General features: G+C 44.7%; 1 protein-coding gene and 1 pseudogene across 1 annotated transcript in view; one reads left to right on the top strand and one right to left on the bottom strand.

Moving 5' to 3' along the window:
• Window positions 1-1,392, top strand: part of dnah9 (dynein, axonemal, heavy chain 9) — a 122,251-nt gene extending 120,859 nt beyond the window's left edge. The window contains 1 exon segment of the mRNA XM_070927207.1: window positions 1,165-1,392. Within this exon segment, the coding sequence (XP_070783308.1) occupies window positions 1,165-1,392 (228 nt within the window).
• A 10,005-nt stretch (window positions 1,393-11,397) lies between these two features.
• Window positions 11,398-25,921, bottom strand: part of LOC139303681 (protein shisa-6-like) — a 58,561-nt pseudogene continuing 44,037 nt past the window's right edge.

The raw sequence follows: 25,921 nt of genomic DNA, 5'->3' as shown, positions 1-25,921 counted from the left end.
TCGCCCTTTAGAGGAGTGGTTCCTTTTTTCTTCATTAAAGTTGGAGACGCAGGCAAATAGACAGGCGGACAGACGGACCGGGGCGGCTTCAACTCTCCCCTCCTTGTCCTCCTCCTCCTCCTCCTCCTCTCTCGGTGTCCTCCTCTCAGCCCCAAGGCCAGTTCTGTGCCACTGGCTGGGAGCAGCAGAGAGCAAATAGGAGAGTAAGCAGCGCTCCATCTGGACACAGCTCTGTGCAGCAATAAAAGTCAAAGATTTATGTTAAACCTGCTCATCTATATTAATGAATGGGGTTTCAGACGTCAAAGACAGCTAGATACTGTATATGATAAACACCTTGTGTGCTGACTGGATATGATAGAAATAAAGACCACTTAATGGTGATGAATACTCAAGCTCTGTAATACATTTTTAATCTGTCAATATGTTGTAACATTATACAATAGAGATAGATATCTGTTACCGTAGTAACAGTGTACATACAGTGTCATTATACTCATCTATAATGTATCTCAATGGGCCCACACGGCCTGCTTTAAGATACCCATCTTTTGAATTTACCCAAACAAACATGAAGTTATCTGTATTTAAGGCGTCTTTAAAGTTTGATAGCAAATGCAGACGCAAATTAGGGCTTCGTCCTCTTGAGCTTTCCAAAGTCATCAGGATTTACATTCATTCCTGAAAGTCACTGTGCATGCATGGCGAAACTTCTGTTTGTCAGGCGCTAAGTGTAGGAGGATTAATTAATGAGACAGACCACTCTGTTTCAGTGTGTTTATAGAGTGTGCATTCTGAGGCCAGACTCAAACTCTGCTGACTTTCACCACTTTCCAAGGGTACCACAATATTGTGTTCTGCAAACTGGAAGTCTTAACATCGCTTGTGCCAACCAAGATTAGTCAAACATCTATTTTTTTTTCTCCCTCCTACAAAAGAACATCATTAAAAGCTGCCTCAATGGCAAGTACGCCGTCTGCCCGAAGTTTCACTGCACCTCAAACAAATTTATAACTTCCCTCAGCTCTGTGAAATGTTTCTGTCTGTGCTTGACTGGCTTGTCATCACTCCCCCCCACCACCACCACCACATACACACACACCCTCCCTCCCTCCCTCCTTTCTTCCCTCTCTGTTCCCCCTCTGAACTTTCTTTCTCTTTTAGACTGGCATGATTGCAGATGCCCGCTTGAAAGAGCTCACCCCGACCATCCCGGTCATCTTCATCAGGGCCATTCCTGTGGACAAACAGGAGGGCAGGAATGTGTACCAGTGTCCTGTCTATAAGACCCGCCAGAGGGGGCCCACATACGTATGGACCTTCAACCTGAAGACCAAAGAAAATCCCTCCAAGTGGACTTTAGCTGGAGTGGCCTTGCTTCTGCAGATCTAGCAGGAGTTCACGTGCTTTATTGTGGTAGTTATGGTGCCAACAGGGTCATGGGTCTCAGATTCAATTTGGACCAAAGAGAGACTATGTAACTTTAAAAAGATAAAATAATACAGTCTTCCACTTACAAATGAAAGGTTGAGTTCATAAGAAACACAATGCATCCTTCTCAGTTCAGTACACTCAGAGGTTTTGCTGCCACAGCCGTACTTGGTCTGGTATGACCAGTAGCTTATGTGGCTAATGTTAGCCAATGTTAGCAAACGTTAGTTAGATATTGCCGTGTCACTGGCGTATTACGACGTCACTTTACTGTCTTTATGACTCTGCATGTTTTAGCATGTCACAGATCCACATTTCAATGGAAACACAAAAATGAGTCAAACTCAGTACAGCAAAGAGAAAAAACGTGGTGAGACTTGTTTATATTGCTTAATTCTTCACCTCTATTTACTTGTGACAAAGCAGCATACATTATCAAAAAAACAAACAAACACATCTCAAGATACAGTTTCTGTATTAAAGTCAGTATAATGGAATCTTTCCCCAAATTCTGTAATGTGTGAGTCTGTTGTCCAGCAAAAGACTTCGACCAACACCAGCAAACTTCATTTTCAATAGTCAAATTCTGCTGAAATGTGTTCATGTGTTCAGTTTTTAATAAACATATAAAACATTGTCGAGCGCTCAGCCAATGTAGTCTGTAAGATGGCAGAAGAGCTCCCACTGCCGATAGTGGTCAGCTGGCACTAAACATGCTAACTGATTAGCTCACTAGCCCTAGTCAGTTGCGGGTAGTGGCAGTCCCTGGTGGGTCTCCCCATTCCACCCACTCTCAGATAGCTTGCCTCATGATTGTCTTTAAACCACCTGACTCAAGAGAATCTTGGGAAATGAGTAGAAATTCAGCGTGCCATTTTCCTGTTAATTACCCCCTGTGGCCACGGCGACAGCTGTTACATAGTCTCGCTTTAAAGCCACACTGGGCAAAATATTTTGGTAAAATTACATCTCACTGCATTACAAAAGCACATCTGCCCAAATGAATTTCTGGTGTCGTGTCCACTGGCAGCAAATGTCTTTCTGCTCACCCACAGGAGAGTGGCGCGTCGCGTCGCAAGAGCAAAATCCAAAGTGTCTCAGAAAGAGCAAGTACCAGCATTAAGATCTTTTTGCCTCTCTCACTGGGTAGTTGCTCTCTGGGTGTTTCTTTTTCAGATGTTCTTCTTTCGCCACTCACGGATCCCAGTGTGGAAAAAAGTGCCTTTCAATGCAGCTCTCCGAGCCCTCAGTAGTTGAAGACTGTTAAACTCACCCGTGATTAGTTTGTAGACTTTGTTTGAGCGGCTGTATCTAAAAGTTATCAAAATGCTAATTATCTGCGTGTGTGTGTGTGTGTGTTTGAGGAGAAATTCTCGCAATATCATGTTTCTGTGAGTCACTATGAGGAGGTGTTATAGAGCTGTAACTGGTTGGGGAATATCATAGAATAAATTTAACTATTGGGTGATTTCACACATTTAAGCTGAATCCAACTACCTACACTATGTACACATTTTGAATAACATCAAGTATGCAAATCATTTTACATTAATTTCCACTTTCTTCCGGAATAAAGATGCTTTATCTTGTCATTCCAGATTGTGCGTTTTGGTTTCATTTTCACATCCTCTACAATATATATCCCATTTTAGTGCCAATATGCAGTCGCTCCACTATCTCCTGTTTCCAGTCTCCCAGTCCTGCCTCTTCCAAGTCTTTAGACCCCCCCCCCCCCCCCCCCATTTGAGATGAAACAACCCTTTCCAAAGCACAAAGTGCAACATGTACAGTAGATGCACACACACTCCAGCATCTCTCTCTTCTCTCCCCCCCTTTCTTCTGTTCTCTTGCCGTCTCGGCCCAGGTTCCCAGGCGTCCCCTTTATCTGGTTATTGGAGAGCCTTAACAATGCACTCAGAGACGGAGAGGTGTGACGAGGAGGAGCAGATGAGGGGAAGTAGGAGGAGGAAAGCAATGATGCAGGCTGAGGCAATCTATGTAGAACTCCCAAATTACACCTTCAGGTGGCATTATGAAAACTGATTCTGCTGGTGTGCACATGCACGGGGACTCGTGCAGCTGCAGTGTGGCCATGCACAGGAGAAATGTTCTGGCCTGTTGAAGTATTACTAACTCATCCGATTTGACCCCTTGCTTAACCTGACTCCCTTAGTTACTGTTACTATGCCTGTCAAGCTTTCTCTTCCAGCACAGCCGTGTGCAGTTCACAATTTCAAACAGTGGCGGATTTAATGCTCGAAAAGGTGTAGTCATTTTTGAAACGAAAGACTTTTCAAGTCAGTATCAGTTGTGTCGGCTGAAATGATGATCGTCAGTGGCGGATTTTATCAGCTGAAGGCAGCTAGTATTAGCTAAATGTCTAACTCAAGCCCAGAGAGTCGGTTGAAAGCTCCTTCTGCAGTTGTGTTGTTTCCAGACGACAAGTTTCCCCCTTGTGTTTCCCCGCGTTCACCCTGTCCTCCTGTGTCTCCTGTCGTCCTAGCTTGCCTTTCTGTGTTTCTGCGCATGAGTCAGTCCGGCTCGTCAGCTCACCTGTTCCCGCCATCCACGCCTGCCTACAATCAAGCTCATCGCAAACGGTAAATCGAGCCCAGCTTTCCTTCCACTCATACTCAGACTGCCGTTCCAGTCTCTGTGGTAGCTACACTCTGGCTCAGTAAAACTCGAGTATCGCGACAAGCAGTATCCCCTTGCGTTATGGGCGCCCTTTAATGCTTCTTTGCTCCCTGGAATATCATAGTTTCGCAGGTGTTAGGTCATAAACCAAAATATAGGACAAATTAAAATTTCGGCCTCGTGGCTAGGTGAAAGGTAAGTTATTATGATTCATCCAGGGAGAGGATTGTGAATGTGTGTTCCAAAGTTCATCGCACTCCTTCCAATAGCAGAGGTATCTCACTAAAACCTTGTGGTGGCTCAGGGGACCCACCAGAGCCACAAAGGATATGTCACCTGAGCACCATGGATATCTGTATCATATCACGTGGCAATCCATCCAATAGCTGTTGAGATGTTTCAGTCTGGACCAAAATAGTGGACTTGACCGAGTGACCGTCCAGCACATTGCGATCCGTAAAGCTATGCCGCGAGCATGGCTAAAAATGTAATTAAAATGCTATTTATTCTAATGCGACTGTGTTTGGATTCCCCACAAAACAATGTAGCTATCTGGAAACATGCTCCTTGGAAGTAACGCAGCTCGTTAGTCGGGCACGCTAACGCTAGCAGCTTACATTAGACCTGACAAGTATTCTGTTGAATCTGCTCCTTACAATTGTGCTTTTGCGGTTTTGCAAAGGCCAAAAAGGGACACCTAAAAGGACACCACCTTCCAAACTCTCTAGCGCTGTGGCACGTGTGCCGTTTATTCACGCACATGGCGGGCTGCGGGTCCTAGAATATAAGCCTCTCTTTGGACTCCTCCAACCAGCCCTGCAGACCAACCGCTGTCCTGGAAGCCAGATGCGTAACAGCTCCCTGGGGCAGCTAATGATGGGGCTTTTGCAGACTACGGCCGCTCCAGACCCCTGGTCTCAGAGGGCAGCGTGGCGATTCATATTTCCCCATTTGTAGGTAATATGAGTGTTCTTGGCATGCCACTGAGGAAGAGAATGCTTGAGTCGAAAGGGGGCGGGGAGGGGGGGTCTATCAAAGGGTTCATGCTCGGAATGGGAAAGAAGGTACCTTTAATCATCTGCTTGTGTGAGACGTCAGGCGGTTGCTAGGTTACAGGTTAGTGCAGAGAAGCTACTAGTGTGAATGCTATGGAGATGCCTTGGTGTGTATAATATGTAAGCATGCAGAGTTCTATTTTCAGTGATATGTGATAGCAGGGCTCAACAAAGACTAATAACCGTGGAGATGATGTCTTGGATCATTCTTCACATGTTCTGCATACATACAAACCTGCACAGTGACCACAGTCTGATTATCCTGTGGTCATTTGGCGGAAGACAGACTGCTATCCCTTCTCTCCCTGTCAGTTTCTTCTTCTTCTTCTTCTTTGCGGCCAAGCACCCACTTCTGTGCTACACTTCCCAGAGATCACTTGCCAGCCACACAGTGTGTCCACCATGCCTCCATGCAAAAGTCACGCCGTACCTCCTTCTGCATGACAACCGAGAGCGCTGTCAAGACACCTCGCTAGCAGTCGTTTTTTTTCGCAAACGGGCGTGTAAAACTTGCTGATAAATGGCACAATGTTGTCTCGGCCTGTAATTCCATCTGAAACCATTCTCATTAACTGCCCTGAGCCGGTGGTGGCAGAATGGCCGGATTAGCGTCTCTCAATCCTGGTGCGGTGCGAGGGCCTCGGCTCCGCTGCTGCTGCTGCTGCTGCTGCTGCCTCTGGCTCCTCGCATCAGCTGCTGCGCCGACCAACTGCGACAGGAGCAATTTTTTTTTTTTTTTTGGCTGGGGCTGGAGAGGCTGGGGTAATTAGCTCTGACAGAGCTGATGAGTTGCTAATTAAATGTTTATCTGAATCTGGCATCTGTCGTAAAACAAACGTCTGTTAGCTGCCTACAATCTGTGGATTATCACAAATAACTGGGGTTGGGTCCTGCATGCGGAGAGATAAGCTGGGAGAGGACGGCGATTTGGGGCCACGTTTTGAGCAGCCAGGCAGTAACTAGTCTCGGCAACCAGCACCTCCTGCTCGCATGTTGGGAGCTCACTGTGACTCATAATGGCAACGATTATCTCCATCCACATTCAAGCTGGCGTTTGTGTGCTAACACACGCTGACATTTTTGTGGCCAGGATAGTAGCAGCTGTTTATTATTTTTGTCCTGGTTTTGAATTTGTAATCTGTTAAGATCTAGAAGTGGATTTTTCGATCAATTTAAAGATATAAAGATGTACGTGTCTCTGAGATATCTGCCTTCACCCTGTGGTGCTCACAACATTAAAACTGTCCATTTAAAAAAAGCATGTCTTTCCAGAAACAGTGTTCCTGTCACTCTGGCTAAACCACAGAATTGCGTCGTCTTCATGGGGGATTATATCCTCTGTAGGAGAAAGAAAACTGTTGTCAAAGAGGCCTGTGAATCATTCAGAAATAACTCTATTGAATCTGTTGAATCTATTTGTTTTGCAAGCGAGACCTGAGTACAGCCGGAGATTACAGAACACGAGCACATAGAAACAACTTCAGGAACTTGGCACACATCTCGACGTTTGAAAACATTTTAAATGATGCAACGGGGCGGGGTGTTTCAAAGACTGGGGAACATGGCTGGTTTCCAGGGAGCTATTGATAATTGCTGGGGCTAGCGGTGCCAGTAACTTCTTTGAAGACTTTAGTTGGAGTAACGTCGAGAGAACAGGTGAAGGTCGTCATAGACGAGATAATACCAAGGAGTCCTGGTAAAGTGATGGAGTTAGGGAATTAAGAACTAGTGGACTCTCAGAGGAGATCGATAGTCTATATACAGTTGGAATAATACTAGCTCTGATGTCAAGTATTTTGTCTTTGTCCTTATTTCTCTTGTATTGTTATTAAGCCACGGCGAGGCCAAAGGCTCACGTCAACTGAGTCCGAAACAGCACTGTGCCTTTAACATGTGTCATGGCTACGGAGGGACGGCAAATGTGGATGCTGAAATCTCTGAGAAAGTGAGAGTAGCCTGAAAGAGTGGCTTCAATGGGGGTGGAAGGGTGGGGGCGAAATAAAATCTTGACAGACACAGGGTCTGTTTGGCAGCGGCCTCACATTCAGCAGACCAGAGGAAGGGGGGAGGCGAGGGTGATGTACATGGCTGATACACTTCTCTGAGCTGCCTTCAGTTAGGACCATGCTGTCAGAGCAGTAGAGAGTGGTGCAAGGACTGTTTTTGTCCTCGGTTTCATGTCACAGGCTACATACAGTCTGTCCAAACCTTGTTGGCGGAGCTTGTTGGTGCTATATGAAGGCTAAGACCTGCCCCCCCCCCCCCAAAAAAAAAGAATTATACTTTTACAATTAATTTACTCCTAAAAACTGCTAGAATTGAACACTAGTCAAAGGTTTAACACTATAGGACCCATTTACAATACAGAGGTTGACAGACGTAGCATTTCTTTCATCATAATTTGTTATTTTGTTATTTGCTACACAGTGGATTTGTTGGAAGGGGTCAGGCCACTGTGTTGCTCTATCCACAGCAGCTTTCATTAAAAAAAAAAAAGAACAACATAGATCTTTTCCCTTGTGTGTGATCTCTGGAAGATTTTGGTTTCGCACCTGTCACCTTTTTTTTAATCCGTCTGCAGGCCAGAAGGGAGAAAATACAGTAGGGAACTACATCCTCTGAATGTCACTGAGAAACTCTCCGAGGATCAGAACCGAAAGGTTTCTTTCAATTTCAAATCCAGACACGGCGGCCTCTCGGACAGAGCTCACTCACAGCACCACCGAGACTGGGATAAATGGACGAAGTACAGGGAGAGCAAACTAAATTTTTAACCGACAAAATAAGACTTCTGGCCCCGGATCATGTTTGCTTTGAAAGTGGAATGGACGGGTAATGAAAGACATAGTTGAAGAGACGTGTGCCACATGAGATGTGGAAAGACAGTTTGAAAGCTGCTGATTATTTTATGGAAAGCCCTGTTCTTGGCCAGTTTCCTCCTCCTCCTCCTCCTCCCTCCGCTTGAGTTGCAGTGCTTGTCGTAGCCATCTTACCTCTCACGCTCCAGCGGCTCTCCCATCCATAGATTCTTTTTGATTGCAGACTCATATTTTCATTTAAATGCTGATGGGCTACAGGATCAGTGTAAATTGGAAACTCCAAACTTATTCCGCTTTTTTTCTTCTTTTCTCGTCTGTTTGTGGACGGAGTGCAATCGCAGGCGCCATTGTTTGCTGTGAGAATAGTCTTTTCGCGCCCGTGGATTGCCATGAATTTAAAGAAGGTCTGAAATTGCACTGACCGGCGTTAAAGTCGACCATATTAATTCAGATGTCAAATTGAAGTACTGCTCCGGCCAGCGCTGGCGCCATATATCATGGCGACACTGTCAGTTAAAGATGTGGGGTCTGACTGTGACAGACTGTCAGATAAGGTGTGAGACCCCCCCACCCCATCCACCCACCCACCTCTGTAAAATCAGACCTTTACAGATTGTAGATTGGAGTTGTAATTATACAAAGACATTTCTGAGGCAGAGCTCATAATCTTATTGGCTGCGTTACGCCTCAGTGGGCAGGGACAAAAGGGATGTTTACACACCACAAGCTTGTTAACTGGAGGTTATGAGGAAGAAATTGAATTTCAAACTATCTCAGTAACTATCCTCACCAGACAAATGCATTGGTCGCTTGTTCAAACTCCTTCAAACAACCAATCAGCAAAGCAGGAAGTACCGTCACATTCTCACACTGCTACAAAAATATTGAAGGGTACTCTAGAGACTGAGTTGGGGAGACTTACGAGAGACAGACTGAAAGACAAAGGTCAAAATCGAGTCAGCGGAGGACGAGAGATCCGGATTTTTAAGTCTCTATCCGTCAAGCTCTAAAAACTTTACACTTCCCGTAATGCAACCCGATAGTTCAGACCTTCCTTGCCCATGTGCAAGCTTTTCAAACTCCACGCCCAGTTTTAATGCAGGCTTTGTGTTCTAAATGTGTAGTCTCCAAGCCCAATTCCACATAACTTCGAGAGTTATTTTGTCAGACTTTGGGAACTTCCTCCAGACCCCCAGAGGAGCAGTTTCCACAAACTGACTGATTTTACACATAAGCTAGTGACTTTTATCTGTACAATTTCTGGACTGCCCCTTAAAGTATAGCATGCCAAGTAAGCTTGTTGCATGTCAAAAGGGGTCTAGAGGTCTAGGCTAAAAACTAGGGGCACATTTGGTTGAAAAGTCTTTTGGACATCTAGTGGAGTGACGTTCGTGTACTGCTACAAAAAGCAGGAGATTGGGTTGAGTTTTTTGATGTCTAGGTTACATGTAACCGCTGTGTTAACAGCATTGTTGGCAGAACCCCCTGGTCTTAGAGAGACCAACAGCTAACACTGGTTTCTTATGACAATGATCACGATGTGTCCTTTACCTTAACCAAGCAGTTTTTGTTGCCTAAGGTTGCTGATGCGTCGTCATCTCACCAATGAGACAGATGTATTTTTTATTGTATTGTATTTCTACACCTGTATGGTATTTTTATTTTGCTTTGATGTCTTTTTATTTGAATTTACATCTTGTCTTTTCTTCTTTCTATTCTAACTTTAAAGAAAAAGGCCTCCTGTGGACAGGTGTTGTGAATTAGCGTTTCGCTATAAAAGGCTAAATACAGTGCATCTGGTGCTTATGCATAAACGTTAGTCAGTAAAACACAATTGTGTGTCGTTTCGGGAAGCATTGAAAAATGACCTGTTTTGCCATTTAGCTGGTTGCTTACCTAGACTGCGAACACACCACTAGGGCCTATAACATACCTCCTTCATGACCTCCAGCCTTATTTACAGTGATTCAGTCTAATCTTGCTTTACCCAGGAAAACCGGTTCTTAGACTCCACATGCTGAAATTTAACTCAACCAATGAGGTTATCTGTGCCTCCACTGCAAAAGCTCTCACTTGATGAACACTCTCACCTCAATCAAGAAATATGATTGTATATCTAGGACTCACAGTGGTGGTGTGTCAATTTCTTTTTAAGCAAACACACAACACAGACATCTCTCAAGGAACAATGATGAATGTTTAGAAAAATATGGATGGTTTATTTGACCCTACTATAACAAGCATTATAATCCATTACCATGATGTTCAACTCCTCTGATGTCAATGGAACACAGTCTACATCCAAATATGAACAGTGGTATATCTGTTATCAACAACACATTCATTCACTTCTCGTCCTACAAACAGTTTTGCAAAGACACACACAGTATAGTATTAATTGATCCTGTCAAATACTTGGTTAAGTGGGTTTCTATTCTGAACTCACGAAACAGTGATGATTTATAGTTGTTTTTTTTTTTGTTCTTTTTAAAGAATCTATTGAAAACAGACAGTCTAATACAAAGTCCATCCAGTACAGACTTGTCCATTACACTGCTTCTAGAATAGCTTATTTACAATTGTCTACTGGAAGCAAAAAAAACAAAACCTGCCATTGCTTTAAGAACAAAACAAGCTAGCCATCACTATTCAAACTCAAAAACAAAATCCAAAACCGAACAGAATATTTTTTTTATTGATTGTGCTTTGTAACCCACAAAACCACTTCATCTTTAGAAATGGAACATCTGTCGGAGGCACCGAATAGAAGTGCTAATAACATCCATTTCAATTTCTCTCATTGAGATTCTCTAGAGCTATGAGTAGGACAGGGCGTACAAATGGCTGTTTTTTTAAATTCATTTATTTATATATTTATAAAGTTATTACAGGCTCATCCTAGTTCATCACCTGTGGTGGTGTTGTGTTTGCACAACAGAAGTCACGGAGGAATCGGTCTATGTGTTTAACCATGCAAAGCCCTTTAAGATTTGCCAGAAAAGGTCACAGAATAGATTTGTTGGACAGAGGGGGCCGTTAAAGGCTTCAACAGACACAATCAGTGTTTTCTCACTAAAACATACACAGAATGAGGCCGTGGCCTGTGGATGAATAGGGTAATCAAGACAGTGGAAATAACAGAGTAGGCAAGTTAGCTGGATAATACCATCACCCCCCCCACCCCCCATCCACAACCCACTCTGGCTTCAGATCTGGCTGGGCCTGTGTATGCAGTGTACAGTGTAGCTCGTTTTTCCGGTCTCTCACAGTAAGCTAGTGGATGCTCTTGGTCCTGGAATCTCTGACTCTGCAGTAACCCTCAGTCAAAGAAAGTGAAATCGCCACCGTCCTACTCTAAAAGAAGGCCAGTTTACCCGCGTACCTCAATCAACCCCACCCCCTGGCACACAGCAGTGCTTCTCCCGGTGCAGTCCAGGTCCAAGTCCTGGCTGCCGTTACACAGTCACCTCGGTCTTGCTGCCTGTGCGGTAGTGCTGTGGCTGTTGTGGCTGCTGCTGGTGGTGCTGTGGGATGTAGTGGAGCTGTTCCACAGTATGAGTCCGTCTGGAGGCAAAGGCCTGCCTCTTAGATGCTGTCTGGTTCATGGCTAAAGTGTTGGAGTGCCCGGAGCCTCCTGCTCCCGGTGCTCCGCCGCCGCCATTGTTAGAGGCACTGGGATGGGAGTGCATTTTGGTCATCTTGTAGCGATCCATAAGAGGCGTGGTTGGTATGAACACGTCTGTGTGCGAGATGGCGCGCGACATAGACATGTCGCTGCCGCGAAACCCGCCAGAGATGCTGCTGACCATGCCGCGCTTCAGCGACATCATCAGCTTGTCCGGCGAGAGCAGAGGATCCTGGGACAGGAGGCGGTCTTGTGAATACAGGCGATCTTGTGAATACAGGCGGTCTTGAGAGTAGTGGCGGTCTTTTGAGTAGAGGTGATCCTGCGACAGGAGTCGGTCCTTGGAGTACATACGGTCCTTAGAGTACAGGCGATCTTGGGAGGTGTGGCGATCCTGTGGAAGAAGGCGCTCCTGGGATCGGAGACGTTCGGCGGACAGGAGCTGTTCGTCGGAGAGGATCCTGCCTCCATATGGGGACATACCATTAGAAGACGTGCTGTAATCCTGCTGTGGGGCCCTCTCCGGGGACAGGACGCGGTCCTGGGACATGGCCCTCTGGACGCGACGGGGCCTCTGCCTTTGCTGAGACTGCTGCTGAGAAGACTGCGACTGGGGAGGGGCCTGGGAGGACTGCGGGGGCTGGCTCTGCTGCTGCTGTTCCCGGTGCTGTAGAGCAAAAGATGAATGATATGAGCTTATTCACAAGCTGAGGGGTAAAAGGCTCTGCCACCCACCACTGCAGAAAGAAGCGAGAGACCAGCTATAGCTTCTAACTAATTCAAATCTGGAGCCTCAGAGATAGCACGCTTGCTTTGCCTAATCGATGCTTAAAAAGCAAAGAGCACGGCCTTGTTTAGACGCCTGCACACTTAAAACCAAGCACTTGAGTACCCACCTGGTCTTGACTGATTTTGAGAACATGCAAGGGAAGAGTGCCTCTCGCTGCCAGGTCGGGCAGGTGGCGCTTACGAGTGTAGTAGTCTTCCACGTCTTTATCTGCTGCTGAGGAGACGGGAATAAAAAACAAACAAAACAGAAGCAAGAGGTGAAAAGCAGATTCGGGGAGTGAAAGCGCAGAGAAAACACGGGTAGGTGTTGGAATGCAAGGGTGGAAATCGGATAAAGTGGGTTTGGAGAACATTGCACACAATGCAAAGAAGTGTCGGTGGACCCATCTTGTATTTCACCTTTCCGGCCTCGTGGAGGGGAATAGAAAACAGAGAGGGAGACAGAGGAAATCACAGTCAGACTCTATTACATGCTAGGCACATAGCATCCACACATCCAGGCTTCATCTGAGATTCTACAGGCAGCTCTGGCTGTGGGGGCAAACTTTTCAAAGGTCATGTGAAAGTCTATCAACAAACGGTTGTCATATCATACAAATATGGAGGGGAAGCACGCAGGCACCTCATGTAGACATGCTGGAAAGCTAATTGCATTATTGCACACGTCACTTCACATCGAGGAGTGTTTTAATGTCCTTGAGTGGATGTTTCATCCTCATTCAAGTGTACAAACAGCTATGACATGCAGATCAAAAAGACAGTAATACATGGCTAGAGACAGTAGAGTGTAGGAGTGGATGTAGCATCAACTTCATGCCACACAACACAAACCCATGCATAAAGACTCGTCTTTGAGTACACACACACACACACACAGTGACACACATTTACAAAACCTCTTTCAAAGACAAAATGCAGCACAAATCATTCAAAAATGTTAGAAAGAAGCTAATACTTCATTCCTTCTGAACACCCGCACGAATGTTTCACCATCATACAAAGTCAGAGGTGAACACCAATGTTGTTTATGTGGCGGGATGAATTATGGAGAGCAGACCTCTCCACCTTTTTATTGAGAACGTCTGAGCCTGTCTTTTTCAATAACCGGCGTTCACACCACCTGTCAAGATTACACCCCCCCAAAAAAATCCCCCCCTTTTAGCCCTCGAGCCACAGGGTGCTTCGCTGCAAATCGATTCATTATGATAATAGTCTTCAAGATCTGGGCAGGGCGTTGCGAACTCATCAACCATATTACCATCGAGTGAATGAACAACTCGCGGTGTGTACGGTCCTGTGCGGCAATGAGGCTAAATGCTTTTCCTCCGGTTTGATGCCAATTTGCATTAATAAGCAGCAGCATTCTTCCTCTTTTATTATCCCGACAATGAAAACGCCGCTCTATCTTCCCTCCAGCACAATCCAACATGATCTATCAGTGTGCAGACACCAGTTGAGCAACAAAAAAAAAAAGAAGCCGCGTAGCCTTTTGGCTATTTGCTGCAACAAATAATTTGCTTTGGAAGCAGAAAAGAGTTTGGGAAGACTGAAGGACACCGCCTGAGGATATTTTTCCATTCTTACACTGTATCTCTTTTGTGGGCTTCTATCTTTGACAATTGAATTCATTTGGTTTTGTTTTACCGCCTAGCACAGACTATTATGTTAATTCTCACGAGCATTCTTCAAGCAAAAGGACGGTAATGTTTTTGTTTTTTTCTCCCAATGACAACTGAGGACCAGTAAATAGCACTGCATCCTGCAGAACCCGTTCTGCCACTTAGTTTGAAACGGTGCCTGGCAGCTACGAGTGGAGCTGCGGAGTGAGCCCTGACGGGATGAGTTGTAGATCGTCATCCTTCACTTTTGACTGGGAGCCAGCAGTGAAGTGGGGGAGGGGGGGCAGTCATGATGAAATTACACAAGCCTTAAGGAATATTTGCGTTCCACTCGGAGAGCATCATGAGATGAGAACTCATTACGCAGCAGAAATCCAGCGTGGCACCACTAAATCAATACCGAGCCGGGCCGGGCACGAGAAGCCGCTTAATGTACTTATACGCTCCAAGAGAAATAGTGGCTGCGGCCTTTTAAGTGGAGACGATGGAGGCATGGAATCTCAATGACTCATAGTTTCTTGAGATGACTAGGCTCATTTCACGAAGGATCAGAATCGAGAAATGGGTATTTTCTGATCCTGATTCAAGGCCCCCCCTCTCCATCCACTGGATGCTCATTCAATGTGGAGCTGCACAAATGTGTTTCAAGGCTTTCTTTCCACTGTTTGATGTCCTCATTACAGCAAGCAAATCATTTTCACAGTTGAAACACTTCGGGGGCCACTCAGTAAGTCCCAGTCAGGAGTCAGGAGAGCACACGTAATGCAGTGTTTAGTTTTGTTTTGTTTTATCATGCAGGGCATCAGGGCAGGGAGCCTACTCTTGCATTAGTGCAGTGAGCTTGGACCTACTGAGTTTCTTCAGGGATGAGAACCGGTTGAGGTCGGCTTTGACGGCCGCCTCATAGGAGGGCGGCAGGTGAGACAGGCTCTGGAAGGAGCGCGAGAAAGACAGGTCGTAGGGCTCCGTCTGCGAGGTCAGGATGCCGCTTATCCGATTGTTTTCTGGAGACACATACATACATATACAGACACAGAAAAGGGAAGAGAAAAAGAATGGGCAGGCTGGCTTCTCCTATCCTCCCCTTCCCCTCCCAAAAAAAAAAAAAAAAGAAGCTAGCCAGGATCACGGAAGACCACCTGCAGACGTAGAGAAGGGAAGATTGAGCTGGCGGGCAGGCTGGAGTTTTTTAGTTTTACAAATATTTCCTGTAGGCAGAAGTGCTCTGAAATAATCTCACTGGTGTGAGGTAAGGAGTCATGGTTGGACTCACGATTTATTCAGAGACATTTGAGAAGTGAGAGGTGTAAATAATGAATTGCTGTTGCCATTGAGGACACGGAGGACATGCCCATGGTGTTGTCTCTGGGGGGGTTGTAATGAGCTGAGGAAAATTACACATAGTTTTTAAGGCTGTGTTTTGGTTTGTCAGTCAGGGTTCAATAGCATTTTGTCCTTCTTACTTTTGCGCTCCAAATGCTGGACGTCTCAGTTCATAACTATTAAGTCGACATGTTTACTGTTGATATAGTATACGGGGACTCCAGAAATTCAGCGGAGTAAACCCACCACTTTGTTCGTGTTGTTGAACTACAAAAACACACAGTCCACTGGGTGATGTTAGAGAGAGGCGCCTCATTTCCTAAAGCGACCTTTGGCCAACACAGTAACCAGGCGACGGCCAAGCTGTTTTTTGGTCACTTGGGAAGTTACTCCTTTCAGCATCAATTGGCTTCGGCAGATTTGAGCGCTGTCAACCTTTTTATTTATTTTCAAACCAAATATTTCATCATCTGTTCAAATTCAAATTTCTCATTGTATGAGCGCATGTCTTGTACCCCAGTGGTGCGCATTAAAATGCACCGTCACCGTCACAACTAGCAGGCCGAACGGCCGAGCGGACCATCGTGACATTTAACAGGCGGCCTTTTGGGATTCAGCATCACATATGGAAACGTTTTGGATCAAGTTAAGGCTGTTTTAGTGCCTTACATTAACGTTAGCTCGTCAGTCAAGTGAGGCAGCGGAGGAACCAAGACACCGACAGAACAACGTTAATTCTACAATGTTCTGGATCGGCTGCCTGGGTTGCGTTTTGAATTTATTTGAACAAATGACATGTTGGTTTGAATTAGACTGTGTGACCCACAGACAGCCCTGTTTCAAATAACCTTCAACAAGCAGAAGTGACTGTAAGGGGGCGGCTATGAATGACACGCCTGCTGCCTGAAAGCTTTGCACTCTGAGTTTTGCTAATAAATCACAGGGAGGAGAGCTAAAGACTCGATAAGAGATTTGTTAGCCTGGAACTGGATCCAAAAGGATTCCAACACTAGAGTCAAATTCTTCAGTTTGACTGTTTTTAGGCCAGAAACTAAATTAAAAAGGGACTTGGTACATCCCCACCTGAGTTACATCCTGGCGTTATGTAAAGGCATTTAGACACATTATTCAGGAAGATGAAATTCACAAAAAATGTAATTTTACAGTTAAGTGAATATATAATTTGGCATTTGGACTCATGACCTCAGTTTGTTGCCTTTATATACAGTCTAAAGGTTCCTTATTCAGGAGGACTGTTTCTTTGCCTGAGCTTTAACTCAGCCAGTGGGTTGAGCCTGTCAGCCTGTTGAGAAATGGTTGCATTTTCAAAACTCCAACTTGCTGGTGGCAGCGATGGGGGTGGGGGGGGGAGTAGAGGCGGTCACATCAGGCACTCGGTGAGCAGTGTGGTGCGGGACTGACTTGACAGGTGACGTGGTGGTTTGACGGGAGAAAAACAGCGGTTCCAAACAAAAAACGAGACAACACACCAGACAACAGATGTGTGCCGGAGAGTGACCCCTGCGCGTGACAGTGCTGTGATGTGATCTGGGGACAGGGGGTGTAGGGAGCAATGCCTGGACTGGCTGTCATTGATGTGACTTGATATGATGCCAGGAAGGCACACAGGAGGTGGGGGTAGGGGGGTGACTGGACCAAAGCCCTCTTATATTCTTGTCTTTCTCTTTTATCTCTCTTTCTCACACATGCATGCACACAAACATCCGCAGTCTGTCCCATTCACCAGCGTCTTCCCTGCTCTGTCAATCTTATCTGTCCCGCCATGCTGCCACCCACTTTCCTTCGCGCCGTAATTCTTCCTTGCCCATTCAACTATTCCCCCCTCTTTCATTTTCTCTCTCGCTCCTGCTCTATCTCGCTCTCCCCAGTGGGCTGCGAGTCTGTCACGCAGTGCAGAGCAGCGGGCATGGGTGCGGCTCCAGACCAGCCTCCAACGGACAGATAAAAATAGGGCTTTAGTAACTGCTGCAGGATGGAGAGAAGGCAAGTGAAGAGAAGAAGAGGTGGAGATAAGAGAATCTAAAATGGGGGAAAAAAGGAGGCTGAAATATAAGAAGGAAAGAAAATAGGAGGGTAAAAACAAGGGAAGCTTGTGAGAGTAGGACGGGGGGGGAGGGGGTTGACAGGGCCGGGCAACAGCAGGGGGTCCTGGGAGCTGCAGGGAGGGGGTTCGAAGGATGTGAACGATCTGTGAGTGGATTGGCTGCCACTCTGCATCAATAAGGGGAGAATCGACTCAGACTGTGGCATGCTGTTAGCTCTCTCAGTAGCAAAGACATTTCACTGCTTCATCACGACGGACAGTACAACCGCCACAGACCTGACTCAAATAGTGTTTGCAAATCTTAGCGTGTGTTCCGGTAATAGTCTTTGTTTTCCTTATAGCCAACGAATCCAATTAAAAGACCAAAACCAACAAGTATTGCCTCCCCAGCCGAAGACATGTTCCGACATTAAGATGAACATGGACACAGTTTCTTTCAAGTCAATCTCACAATCCTGATAATCACACTGAACAGGCATTTTGAATTCATTTTGTTGGGTTTTGCCCTAACCTTTCGGCAGCATGTGAGATCTGACATACGCGCCCCCCCCCCCCCCCCCCCATTTTCAGTCGACATGGAAGCTGCATTAGCAGATGCTGGGAGCGTTTTTTTCTTCTTCTCAACAATTGAAGAAATATGTCCATTTGAGGGTTTTTCATTCTTTAGGTCAACCTACAACGACATGTAAAGCTGCATAGATTTCATCTATGCTTGTTGCCATTTTGGTGGCCTTTTTTTTGTGTCACTACTTGTCACTACGAGTGTCTACCCTGTGGCCTGGAACCAGGCTAATCTATACAGTCCTGGTGCCATTAATACTCACTTACACACGAAATTTGTGTTAATCCACGGCTAAAAATAGCCCCCATCAAACGCACATTTCCTCCCGTTTGAGTACCATTTGGGAAAAACTACAGTGCCCCGGCTGTTTTAGGAAATTACTGAGCATTTTTTAAGGTAAAAACAAACTATATTTGTAACCCCCTATCAAAGATTTATGTCTATCGTAGGAACCAATGGGCTTGTGGCTGAGGCCGAGTGCTACAAACAGGGTGGGGAAGTCAGAAAGCAGTGAGAAATGGGGCGAACACATTGCTAGTTTTGGTCTTTTTGACAAACAACAAGAATTCTCAGCAAATGCTACTTAAATCAGGCCTGAAAACACAGCGGTTTAAGTGGAGGACAGGACGACACAAACGTAGGGGTTGGTTGGCGGTGTATGCGTACACAAATGTGTGCTGGAATGTAAATGAATGAGTTTTCACGCTAAATTAAACAGATGCACGTATGACTTACCACGCCTCAATGACCGGTGAGCTACCAAACCCAAGTGAAAAACAAATACTTCAGAAACATGTCGATGGTGAGAAAAAAAAAAACAGACCTATTCCATATTCAGCATGACTAGTACAGAAAATCCCCCCCTCAAAAAAATATTCAAATCATTTCAGCTTTTACTTCCTGAGGCATGTGATGTACACTTGTGTGTGTGTGTGTGTGTGTGTGTGTGTGTGTGTGTGTGTGTGTGTGTGTGTGTGTGTGTGTGTGTGTGTGTGTGCGATTGCGCTTTTTCTTCATGCAATTTGTATCTCCTGGTTGTTTCAGTCGCGGGCCGCTATGGGGGTCATGGCAGCGGGTTTTATCTAGAAAATACACTGCGCGCTGAAATTTAAAGCCTTTCAGGGGGCCTGTGATCAAAGTCTCTGTGTTAGATGTGTTGTTGAAATGGATTTTTCATGTTTTCCATAGATCTCCAAGGCATTTCTCCATAGCTACAGTTTCCTTATCTGTGTGTGTGTGTGTGTGTGAAATGCACCACATGGTCAATTACGTCCATAAAGAAGTGGCCATTCTGGCTGCAGAATTCAAGCATAGCCCCTGAGTGCCTGCGAGCAAGCAAGTCATTTTTTTTCCCCTTTATATTTGTGGTTGAAACAAACAGAATATAAATCAAATGGCAAGATCAGAGTGATTTAATAAATACTGAAGGCAGTGAATATTCAGCTTATGGCCTCCTTTCTTTCCTTTTATCTCTGCCGCCTTTCCCCTCTCCAGCCTCCACCTTGCGTCATTATGCAACCGCTACTCCTCGCATCTGCCAGTCTGCGACCTCGGGGCCGGGCCTCCGCTCACCAAGAACTACTCGAACAAACCGCTGCGTGACATCAGCAATAAAAACCCAGATTCGCAGCGATGCTCCTCGTGGGGAGCGTTCTTGGGGTAACAGCAGGGAACGTTGCAGGGTTTTTTTTTTTTGTTGTTGTTGGGTTTTTTTGCGCCGTCAACCGGAGGACGGAATGACCTCGACAGAACATTGAGTTGATCCTCAGCCAGTTGTATTCCCTCTTTAAAAATAAAGATGGACAGCGACTGTGGCCTTGATACCGCTCACAGAAACGTGTTCATGACTATGGGATGTGACACTCCCATGATTCATTTCTCTCCAACAACAAAAGCCTAATTTTCAGTGACGGAATGGATTCGCGGTGACTGAAAAGAGGCCCATGTCAAGGGGTTTATCACACATCCATGTCAAGCACGATATTAAAGTCAATGCCCATGTCCAGGCTTTATCACAAACGAGCTGTGCTGTGAATTCACTTGAATGTTCCCCCTCTCCCGCTAGTTCGTCTTACCATTCTTAGGTGTGCGTGTAGGGCTACCTAGAGCCACGTGGTTATAGTTGTGCTGATGGGTACCTGCAATGACAAAAGCAATAAAAACAAAAACAAAAACCTGTGAGGAATGCTCTGTATCAGCTCAAATACAGACTGTCAGCATTGCGAGGGTGACAATTAAAGAGATAATTCACTAGAATGCTGTGAAAGTTTTCTTTTGGTGGCATTTTGAAATATGCATTTTGTATAATTCACCAAATACAGATTTATGTAGAGAAACATTTTAAATGGACTTTTATAGCGTTCACAAGTCACGATGCCACAGCTGCCGGCAAACTTATTCAGCGGGTGAAATATCCCTTTAATTTTCCTCAAATTAAGGGCATGGACATAAAGAGAGATGAGAGAGACTGTGGGATGAGTGAAGCGAAACGTGTCCGCATCAAACGGAAGCCAGAAAGTCGGAGGCTACAGTAGAAACCTTACGGAGAAGAGAAAAGAAAATCTATAAACTAAACAGGGCTATATACATTATTTATCACATCCTGTCCTGGAACACGCAGGCCGCTCATATGCTTTAGAAACTGCATTATTTAAGGGTAAAGACACAGAGACTACAACAACCTATGCATTCATCATGGAAAAAATGAAAACAATTCTATTGTCTAAGACAATTCAACAAAGGATACACACTTTTTTTTTTTACCACCTTGACAACACATGCATTGCTTTTAGAAAAAAACAACAACCTCATATTAATAAAACTCAAGCAAAGACTCACATCCAACAATGTGACAACACATACAGAGATGCAATGGACATCGAGTTGCAAGTGGAAATCAATATTCTCAATGTTCTTCAAACATAGAAACAAGGGAGTCTCACATATAAAGTTATGATGCCTAAACAACCAGAACACAACAACGGTTTCTTTCCACGCGCCATCACTCTGATGAAGAGTTAACACAGTCACGTAGCGTCAGAAACGATCCCCGTGCTGTAAAGCGGCGACACTAAACAGTCACTGTGCTCCAAATTATGAACTATATCTTTTATAGTGTAAATAGACACTTTGTTGTCCTTGTTTTTAGCTGTGTGTCTATTTCTGTGTTCGTACATTCAGAACGACGAAAAAACCCGAGTCCGCATTCCATATATCGCGTACACGTACTTCAATCTGATCCCGATGACCATCAGAATCAGAAGTATTTCAATTTCGTTCCTGTGAAATCATGTTTTGTCGTTTTGGCAGACGGGCCTGAATACGACGATAACCACAAGCCTCAGCCGCCCTTGCTGTGAGCAAGAAGTTAGAAGCTAGTCAGAGGCTCCATTCAGAGCTGTAGCAAATAAAATAAAATGAATGATCCAGAATCTTCTCGAAATGCACCTTGGGAGACGTAGTTAACTTCTTACGTTACATTTTATGCAGTTAAGCTTGTACATCCCACTTTTAACCATAAAGAACCAGGCATTTTCTGATGCTATATACCTAGCGTTAGCCTTTTAGCTCCAGTAATCCTACAATCAGCATGTTAAAACTAAAGTGACTTATTGACCTTTCAGAACAGTAGTTTGACAAAATCATCTTAACTCAAGATCCACTGTTTTTCCAGAGCTTTCAACCACATGGTCATAATTAGCAAACGGCGTTCGGCAGGTTGACATGGAGTCAGTTGATGTCCGATCTGTTAATACCCGCCGTCGTCCATACTTAGGTCGCTTTATGTCAACCGAACCGACTCAGCAGAATGCTTTAGCTGATGAAGACTGTGAGGCGGCTTTGAAAGCTCTGGAAAAGGCTAGACTTTTTTTTGGTCAAACTAAAATAACCATTGCTAGCTCATTTTTCGTAGAACGAGCTCAGCCTTGGCATTTTAGGTATGTTCATCAAGTTTCTGGGGTCCCCAGACACTGAGTAGTTTTAATGTTGTAACTCACATTTGTTGTGTTACGTACAACCTGTGTACAAAAGCACGTCTGTATTTGTTTGAAACGAGGCTGGTGAACGTGTTTCTACATGTGCTTGTGTTTTGTCCACTTGCATATGTTTTCTTAAGTTAGCGGCCCTTTTGAGCCCTCTAAAATTCTTTTCAAACACTCACGCACGCACGCGTCCTCCGTCTCTGGTCATTGCCCTTGTTTCTCCCCGGCTCTCTGTGTGCACGAGTGTGGTCTAATCAGCAGTAACAGTCTTCTGTGTTGTCATCCGGGAAAGCAGGGCCATTTTAATTTTCAACTCGGAGAATAAACAACAGCTTCACCCAATCATCTATCCGCCCTACTGTGCAGGAGTGTTTGCGTTTGACAGGGAATGTGATGCAGTGGTATCAGTGCTCGGCTGGGCACCGCAGTGTGGAGGTGCTTTAGTTGAAAGATGGGACCTTTACTGAGCCCATTGTACTGAGAAAGTTGATGAATGACAGCTATTCTCAGCAGTGTGTAGGACTGTGTGCGTGAGTGTGTACATGTGTGCGTGTACGCGTGGGTTTGTATGTTTCTATGTGAGGAGGAGGCAGCGAGAGATGGAGACCCCATCGTAGAGTGTTGCCGTCGCGACGCATTCATTTGCCGTCTGCTGCTGTGCCTGTTTAAAAATGCATTAGAGCCAACTGCTGAAACGTCCATTTACATCTGTCAAAGTGAAGGAGGGGGGGTACAGGTGGCGGTGCCGCTCTCACATCACGGGTTTCAATATTTGCTCGAGCTATGGAGATAGATGGGATGTGTCTTCTATGTGCTCCTTCACTGGCTTTCTCTCTTTTTTTCATATAAACACATAACCCGTTAATTTTCACAGAAGAGATGATTCAAGGAGGGAAATTCACACTGAATATATTAAATTAACAGCATTGTTATATAAATATATGTCAGTTTAGTTACTATCTGTTGTGTAACCACTGCACAAAGTTGGTGCCACAGATAAAAAAGCCAGTGTTGCATATTATGTTTCCAATAGAAATAAGTGCTGAAAATGTAGTTACACTACAACCTTGTTCACACAGAATTTGATTGTGAAGGTCATTACTTTGACTCTGCCATATCTGTAATTTCTAAAGATCCTAGCACAAATTATGGCCTTCCAAATAGTACGACTAATAATTAATAGTCCATGAAAATAGAATCCACTCTTTGAAGCTCATTTTCATGTGTAAAAAAAAATGTGAAACTGGTTCATCTTCTGAAATAAAAGTGCCAGTTTTAAAATACTGTATTGCACAACCTACTGGTATAATTTCTGATATCGTAAGTGAATACCTAAAAATCAGATGCTCAGTTCACTCAATTCACAAGGTGTACATAATAAATTCACTTAGTCGACTCTTAAATCTAGTAAGTCGGAGCACACGAACACGCAACGCAACTTTCCAAATCAATCTGTGTTTTAACCCCATTACCATGACACCCGCTCTCTTACAAAATACCTTTATATACTAGTAGTATATATTTGCTGTCTGGATTACGTTTTTCTGAAATCGTAATTCTGACATTCCTAAACTGCAGAGAAGTCAGGTGATGTTTTGCCATACAAAGCACCACACTAGACCCTTCCATCTGAACCCATCCCGTGTCCCAACCATTGTTTACTGTAGGGTGAGGCCTACCAAAACACTTGGTTTAGGTTCGCAAAAAATCTCATGTTTCAAGTCAGCATTGACTTTTTTTGACGTTTAACCAAGACCACAATCGTGCTTTGCATTGCCTCAACATGACAATACAAATATTAATCATGCTTGAATTGACAGGGGTGGCTATGAAAACAAAAAAGCCAGTTAACATTTTTCAGATACGTCCAATATGTCAATTTCCTTGTTATACTGATAACAATTTTGGGCAGTGTCATGTTTTCTACAAAACCTATTTGCTAATGCAAATAAGTTGTATATAAATACACTTGTTTGTTATTTCCATGCCATCGTTGCGTAAATAAAACTCCCTTCCTCTCAGCATTTTTTACGTGTATGCTTTCAAATCATATTTACTGAATGGCAAGCAATCCTCGAGATGTCACCAGTCCATCACCAACCATGCACAAGAATATACATATGTGATGAGTACCCTGTTATATTGGAAGGAAAACAAACACATAGAAGTAACTACAAATTATGCAACGTATAGCTTCTCTGAAACCACAGAAAGACGAACTTCACAAAAAGAAAAAAGATGTCACAGAACTGGCCCCACTGACAAGTGAACTCTCCCAGATTTCATCCTTAATAAGTATTATGTTCTTGAAACTCAGCACAGCTCCCTGTCTTTCACTTAAAAGTACAGTCAGAGAACCCAGACAAGGACCATATGCCATGCAATGTTCTTGATCTCTAAGAAGTTTTCGTCTCAATCTGGTGATCTCCACTCAAAGCCCGGTCTGAGGGGTCCAGAGAGACGGGCCGAGCTGAATAGCCACTGAGACAAAGCAGAGGACTGTAGCTCATTAAGAACCTGGGCGGCCATGTTCAGCGATCCCACCACAATCTGGGGACCAATTAACCGCATTCAAGAAAGAGTCCCAGCACAACCAGCGACCCCCAACCTCTCAGAGCCATGAGGCTGCTTATCGGCTTGGAACACCCCACCACCACCACCGTCGCGCTCCTCGCCCCTTTGAGCTGACATCGCAAAATGACCTCCACATAACATGTTACCATGAAGCAGCTGCAGAATACTATTTGCCAATGATGAAGGGACCTTACGGTGGAGGGGGAGACCCCCTGGATACACTGCTGTCCATCAGTGTTGCCTTCAGCTCCTTAAATTGGCATATTAAAACAGATGCAAAGCCAGTGCTGCTGTCTAATCATACAGTGGGTTGATTATTTCTGATTGACATGCTCTCCAGATTGTTGGGTTAAACAGGGCCCCTATCTAAATTGCTAAATGTGTGTTTCTCTGTCAGTATGTTGATGACGCAGCTGTGTGTTTGTCAGATGGTGTCAGTCAGATTTAGTGTCTGAATCAACCACATATCTATGATCGGTGGGCTGCCGAGCCCGGTCTTAGACTCTTTCTTCTGGATACAGTCGCCCTCACCTCAGTGAGAAGATTACACATTCAATTTTCCTTTGCTTATAACCGATCTCCGGAGAATACCCCCTTGCAGAGTTTACATAATAGCATCCAGATGGCACACAAGTGACTCATAATTTGACATTTGGCATGGCATTTTCTTTCACGTCACACTTCCAAACATCACCTCCACGTACGGCACACGGGGGGGGGGAGGCATGTCGAGCCCACCACAGAACACCTTGAACCCCATGCCAAGGTTAAATAAGCATTTGCACAATCGATTGCGGTCACATGCTCAGAAATATCTTCGGAAACCATCAGAAAATTGATTTTGAAGAATTTGCATTCTGAACAACAACTGAACAGCCATATCATGATATCCAGTCAGCTCTCTGCGGATGGGGTTTGTGTGTGTGAGTGTGTTTGGCCACAATCTCTTGTATTTCTATGAATAGGGAAGTCATTTGGAGAGTAGTGACAGTCATCTCTGTGAGAATTAAAAGGGAGCGAATAAACCGAAACAAACAAGGTACAGACAGGTGACAAACTGAATAACACAATGCAGGAAATAGTGTGTCCTTTATGTAGAATGTAAGGGTTGAGGGTCTGTATGTGGGTTGATATGTGGACAGCCCAACTTTCATGCAGGAGGCTGAACATGCAGATAACCCTAACCCAAGCCACAATCTTTCTTAACCTAAACCAAGTGTTTTAGTTGCCTAATCCTAACCCTACCCTATCCATCATTTAATTGCCATAAGTCACAAGTCAAGTTTATTTGTCCCATGTAATCATATAACGTACAATCAAAGTAAAAGCACAATCATTTGATTTCAATGTTCTTGTCTGGTGATAGGATTGTCCATACAGGGCGTGGGGACTCACTTATTGGTTGCCAACTACGGAAATAGTATGCATCACATGCCAAG

The sequence above is a fragment of the Enoplosus armatus genome, chromosome 20 (genome assembly GCF_043641665.1).
Source record: "Enoplosus armatus isolate fEnoArm2 chromosome 20, fEnoArm2.hap1, whole genome shotgun sequence".
In the NCBI taxonomy this organism is placed as follows: domain Eukaryota; kingdom Metazoa; phylum Chordata; class Actinopteri; order Centrarchiformes; family Enoplosidae; genus Enoplosus; species Enoplosus armatus.
Note: the sequence above shows the minus strand (reverse complement) of the source record. Positions and strands in the feature narration are given on the sequence as shown.